The sequence below is a fragment of the Scyliorhinus torazame genome, chromosome 6 (genome assembly GCF_047496885.1).
Source record: "Scyliorhinus torazame isolate Kashiwa2021f chromosome 6, sScyTor2.1, whole genome shotgun sequence".
NCBI classification, from domain to species: Eukaryota; Metazoa; Chordata; class Chondrichthyes; order Carcharhiniformes; family Scyliorhinidae; genus Scyliorhinus; species Scyliorhinus torazame.
In genome coordinates, this window is record NC_092712.1 from 125,827,074 (window position 1) to 125,833,227 (window position 6,154).

At 53.4% G+C, this 6,154-nt stretch overlaps 1 protein-coding gene across 9 annotated transcripts in view; it reads right to left on the bottom strand.

Annotated features, from left to right (window-relative positions):
• The window catches only part of LOC140425000 (polypeptide N-acetylgalactosaminyltransferase 15-like), a 94,201-nt gene extending 89,906 nt beyond the window's left edge, over nt 1–4,295 (bottom strand). For 3 of the 9 annotated variants that reach the window (XM_072508762.1, XM_072508765.1, XM_072508764.1), the window contains exon 1: nt 3,606–4,295. In XM_072508762.1, coding sequence (XP_072364863.1) covers nt 3,606–4,084 — 479 coding nt within the window. In that variant the 5' untranslated portion in view covers nt 4,085–4,295. The remainder of the gene's footprint in view (nt 1–3,605) is intronic. The other 6 variants (XM_072508760.1, XM_072508763.1, XM_072508761.1 and 3 more) reach the window with 4 other exon arrangements.
• Between the last annotated feature and the right edge of the window lie 1,859 nt (nt 4,296–6,154).

The window sequence follows — 6,154 nt, forward strand, 5'->3', positions numbered from 1 at the left end:
AAGTACTGGACGACAAAGGGTACTCTGTCAGTTGTGTCCTGTGTTTGTCTTCTGAGGAGGTCGGTGCAGTTTTTTGCTATGGCGCGTTGGAACTGTTGATCGATGAGTTGTACGCCATATCACGTTTGTACGAGGGCATCTTTCAGCATCTGTGGATGCCTGTTACGCTCCTCCTCGTCTGAGCAGATCCTGTGTATATGGAAGGCTTGTCCATTGGGGATGGCTTCTTAAATTTGTTTAGGGTGGAAGCTGGAGAAGTGGAGCATCGTGAGGTTATTTGTGGGCTTGCAGTACAGCTAAGTGCTGAGGCGACCGTCCTTGATAGAGATGAGTGTGTCCAAGAATGCAACCGATTCTGGAGAGTAGTCCATGCTGAGTCTGATGGTGGGATGGAACTTATTGATGTCATTGTGTAGTCGTTTCAGTGATTCTTCGCCGTGGGTCCAAAGGAAAAAAATGTCATTGATGTAGCTGGTGTATAACGTCGGTTGAAGGTCCTGTGCAGTGATTACCCTGTGATTATCCCTCTCTCCAGTTGCTCCGCCTGGATCTGTAAAGACTAAATTACCTGCAAAGACTCGCATTCAATGTATCGTCTTGCATCTTTGAATTTGTCTATATATGTGTTTCTGGAACCTACCTCTTCATTCACCTGAGGAAGGAGCAGTGCTCTGAAAGCTAGTGATTTGAAACATACCTGTTAGACTTTAACCTGGTGTTATAAGACTTCTTACTGTGCTCACCCCAGTCCAATGCCGGCATCTCCACATTTTGGAAACTGAGACCATTTTGGTGTATTTGACTTTGTTCTGTTTGTTCCTAGTTCTACATTTTTCAGCACAGCTAAAGTTCTTCTCTATCTCCATGACTACAAATTTAAGAAAGTATCCAATGTTGCAGCAACATCACAACCTTTCACCTGAAGCCCACTTCAATATTACAGGCAAATAAAATCTCAGGACAAAGGACATGACTGAAGCAACAATTGTTTGCCTGTTCACTAAATTTAAATTAAACGTGCTTTTGAATGCATGTTATTTGCCAAATGCAATGGACGGATTACTTTCACAGAAGGATTTCTCAACTCAACCTGTGACTATTTTTTATTGGGTGGGCCGTACACTGCTCAAGCCTAGAGTTAGTATATCAAAGGAGTTAATACTCTGAGTATCCTCTGCGCATCTGTTGCTACGTGTGTGTATATACATATATAAATGTATAAGTAAATAGTGTGTGTGTATGTTGGTTGTTTGAACTTCTGCAATGTTGGTCACGGGGATTATGAATGAGAACGTACCTCAATCAAGGAGGGTGGCAGTGTGAGGGAAGGGTGGCAGAAGGGTGCGAATGGTGCGAGGAGGGTGGCAGTGGTGGTGGGAGACTGACAGGAGGGTGGCAGCCTGAGGAGAGGTTGGCAGAAGGGTGGCAGTGTGAGGAAAGGGTGGCAGTGTGAGGGAGGGTTGCAGTGTGAGGGGAGCATGGCAGGAGGGTGGCAGTGTGAGGAGAGGGTGGCAGTGTGAGGGGAGTGTTGCAGTGTGAGGGGAACATGGCAGGAGGGTGGCAGTGTGAGGAGAGGGTGGCTGTGTGAGGGAGGGTGGCAGTATGAGGGAGGGTGGCAGTGTGAGGGGAGGGTGGCAGGAGGTGGCAGTGTGAGGGGAAGGTGGCAGGAGGTGGCAGTGTGAGGAGAGGGTGGCAGTGTGAGGAAAGGGTGGCAGTGTGAGGGAGAGTGGCAGTGTGAGGGACAGTGGCAGTGTGAGGAGAGGGTGGCAGTGCGAGGGGAGGGTGGCAGTGTGAGGAGTGGGTGGCAGAAGGGTGGTAGTGTGAGGGAGGGTGGCAGTGTGAGGGAGGGTGGCAGTGTGAGGGAGGGTGGCAGTGTGAGGGGAGGGTGGCAGTGTGAGGGAGGGTGGCAGTATGAGGGGATGGTGGCAGTGTGAAGGAGGGTGGCAGTGTGAGGGACGGTGGCAGTGTAGGGGAGGTGGCAGTGTGAGGGAGGGTGGCAGGAGGGTGGCAGTGTGATGGAGGGTGGCAGTGTGAGGAGAGGGTGGCAGTGTGAGGGAGGAGTGGCAGTGTGAGGAGAGGGTGGCAGTGTGAGGGGAGGGTTGCAGTGTGAGGGGAACATGGCAGGTGGGTGGCAGTGTGAGGAGAGGATGGCAGTGTGAGGGGGTGGCAGTGTGAGGGAGGGTGGCAGTGTGAGGGGAGGGTGGCAGGAGGTGGCAGTGTGAGGAGAGGGTGGCAGTGTGAGGAAATGGTGGCAGTGTGAGGGAGAGTGGCAGTGTGATGGAGGGTGGCAGTGTGAGGAGAGGGTGGCAGTGTGAGGGGAGGGTGGCAGTGTGAGGGGAGGGTGGCAGGAGGTGGCAGTGTGAGGGGAGGGTGGCAGGAGGTGGCAGTGTGAGGAGAGGGTGGCAGTGTGAGGAAATGGTGGCAGTGTGAGGGAGAGTGGCAGTGTGATGGAGGGTGGCAGTGTGAGGAGAGGGTGGCAGTGTGAGGGAGGGTGGCAGTGTGAGGGAGGGTGGCAGTGTGAGGGAGGGTGGCAGTGTGAGGGAGGGTGGCAGTGTGAGGAAATGGTGGCAGTGTGAGGGAGAGTGGCAGTGTGATGGAGGGTGGCAGTGTGAGGAGAGGGTGGCAGTGTGAGGGGAGGGTGGCAGTGTGAGGAGTGGGTGGCAGTGTGAGGAGAGGGTGGCAGTGTGAGGGGAGGGTTGCAGTGTGAGGGAGGGTGGCAGTGTGAGGGAGGGGTGGCAGTGTGAGGGAGGGGTGGCAGTGTGATGGAGGGTGGCAGTGTGAGGAGAGGGTGGCAGTGTGAGGGGAGGGTGGCAGGAGGTGGCAGTGTGAGGGGTGGGTGGCAGGAGGTGGCAGTGTGAGGAGAGGGTGGCAGTGTGAGGAAATGGTGGCAGTGTGAGGGAGAGTGGCAGTGTGATGGAGGGTGGCAGTGTGAGGAGTGGGTGGCAGTGTGAGGGGAGGGTGGCAGTGTGAGGAGTGGGTGGCAGAAGGGTGGCAGTGTGAGGGAGGGTGGCAGTGTGAGGGAGGGTGGCAGTGTGAGGGGAGGGTGGCAGTGTGAGCGGAGGGTGGCAGTGTGAAGGAGGGCGGCAGTGTGAGGGGAGGATGGCATTGTGAGGGATGGTGGCAGTGTGAGGGAGGGTGGCAGTGTGAGGGAGGGTGGCAGTGTGAGGGGAGGGTGGCAGTGTGACGGAGGGTGGCAGTGTGAGGGAGGGTGGCAGTGTGAGTGAGGGTGGCAGTGTGAGGGGAGGGTGGCAGTGTGACGGAGGGTGGCAGTGTGAGGGAGGGTGGCAGTGTGAGGGAGGGTTGCAGTGTGAGGGGAGGGTGGCAGTGTGATGGAGGGTGGCAGTGTGAGGGGAGGGTGGCAGTGTGAGGGAGGGTGGCAGTGTGAGGGAGGGGTGGCAGTGTGAGGGAGGGTTGCAGTGTGAGGGGAGGGTGGCAGTGTGAAGGAGGGTGGCAGTGTGAGGGGAGGGTGGCAGTGTGAGGGGAGGGTGGCAGTGTGAGGGAGGGGTGGCAGTGTGATGGAGGGTGGCAGTGTGTGGGGTGCCTTTACAATTGGGGCATTCGGCGGAGGGGGGAAGGAGCAGCAGCTCCGGTACTCCTGTACTTACAAAGGGTGTCGTACCTCAGGGGGTCTCCGGTGCAGGGAGATCCTCTCGCTGACAACCTCATTGAAGCCGCGCTTCTCCAGCCCCTGGCGCTCCAGTTGACTCTCTGGCGGCGCTGGCTTGAGCTGAACCGGCTTGCTGCCCTCTCTTGGGTCCTGGGTCCTTCTCGCTGCTCTCAGCAGCCGGTAAACCCTCCTCCTGGAGCGGGGACGGGCGGCTCTCGCTGTGGCCGCGATGAACTGATCCTCGCTGAAGGAGTCGGAGGGGATGAGCTCCAGGGCTGAGTGTTGCGGCGGGAATTGCCCGTGCTGCCGGCTTCCACGGGGTATGTGGCGGCCGCTGCCAGGCTGGGTGTGCGCGCTCAGCAGGAGCAGCAACAGCAAAGCCAGCAGCAGCAGGTAGAGCGGGGTGAGCTGCAACCCGCATCCACAGCGTCTCCTGCACATACTGCAAACAACCAGCACACTCTCAGCCAAGGACATCTCCCCAAGTACACCTCCTCATCCTCACTAAGGGCGATTTGCTTACCTCAGCTTTTTAATGAAGCTCTGAGGTTTCTGTTTACTAAAAATGCTTGTGCTAATAGTAACACAGGGAGTGAGTGGCTGCCGCGGGCTTGCTGTGTGTGTTTGCCACTTGCCGCACACTGCCTGATGTTGCCCTGTCACTGCTGCTTGGACCCCCTCTGATCTGAGCAACAGATGCAGACAGGACAGAGCGCTCGGTCCTAGCGCCCCACCACACGCTGTACCGCGGAGTGGAAAAGACCTTCATGGACACTGGCTGATTGATGGTTGTGGCTCCGGCTGCCGTTTGAAAGTGAAAACCGTTTAACTTTATGCCCTTCTTGGATGGCTTCCATTCTTAAACAGGCGACCCAGTTGACCTCAATTTGCAAACCATGTTGACTCTTTGCTGTATTCCTTGCCACGCTCAACCATTGGTCTCAACCTGTGTTCAATTACTTCCTTGAAATGCTGCTGTACAGAACCATAGGACAGTTATCATCAATATAATCAGAACTAGGAGCAGGAGTAGGCCATCTGGCCCCTCGAGCCTGCTCTTCCATTCAATAAGATCATGGCTGATCTTTTTGTGGACTCAGCTCCACTTACCCGCCCACTCACCATAATCTTTTATTCCATTACTGTTCAAAAATCTATCTACCTTTGCCTTAAAAACATTTAACGAGGTAGCCTCAACTGCTTCACTGGGCAGGGAATTCCACAGATTCACAACCCTTTGGGTGAAGAAGTTCCTCCTCAACTCAGTCCTAAATCTGCTCCCCGTTGTGAGGCTCTGCCCCCTAGTTCTAGTTTCAGCCACCAGTGGAAACAACCTCACTCCTTCTATCTTAGCTATTCCCTTCATAATTTTAAATGTTTCGATACGATTCCACCTCATTCTTCTAAATTCCACTGAGTATAGTCTCAGTCTACTGTGTCTTTCCTCAAGATAATCCTCTCAACTCCGGAATCAACCTAGTGAATCTCCTCTGCACGTCCTCGAGTGCTAGTTTAACCTTTCTCAAGTAAGGAGACCAAAACTGTACACAATTCTCCAGGTGTGGCCTCACCAGTACCCTATACAGCTGCAACATAACCACCCTGCCTTTTAAACTCCATCCCTCTCGCAATAAAAGACACAATTCCATTTGCCTTCTTCATTACGTGCTGCACCTGCAAACCAAACCTTTCCGATTCGTGCAAAAGGCACCCAGGTCCCTCTGCACAGCAATTTTTTTACCATTTAAAGAATAGTCTATTTTACTGTTATGAAAATGACAGATGTCAGTCTTGGGGAATGAATAATCTTTCCACTTTAGTTTTCCAATCCAAGTACTTCCAGGCTACCAATAAAATGAACCAGGTATAAAGAACAAAGCTTCCTCCTTTAAATCATAGAATCCCTATCGTGCAGTAGGAGGCCATTAAAAGCCCATCTTGTCTGCACAAAGCCTTTGAAGGAGCACCCTACCTACGCCCAATCCAATCCCCGACCCTAACCCCGTATTCCCATCTAGGATCAATTTATCATGGCCAATCCGCCTAACCTGCACATCTTTGGACTGTGGGAGGAAACCGGAGCACTTGGAGGCAACCCACGCAGGCACGGAGAGAGTGTGCAAACTCCACATAGGCATCACCCAAGGTCGGAATTGAACCTGGAACCCTGGTGCTGTGAGACAGCAGTGCTGACCACTGTGCCACCATGCTGATGAAGTACATCATCAACCCCTTCTCACAGGACTAACCATTTTAAACGTTTCCATTCCACACCATCCGATTCTATGGCAGCTTTATATCAATTGCAGCATGTTTTACGCTGCCTCTGACCCATAGCAACAATGCAGCTCAACCTCACACTCAGAAGAGCAGCCCCTGTACCATAAGGGAATCTTTTTCTTAATTTCTCACACAGCTTCACCCTGATTTCCAAGACTGAAGGAAACAATTTAGTGAAGATGACAGGTCTGTGTGGCAAAATTTGCCTCCAATTCCATCTACAGGTTTGCTGATGACACATAGAACAAAAACATAGAACATAGAAAA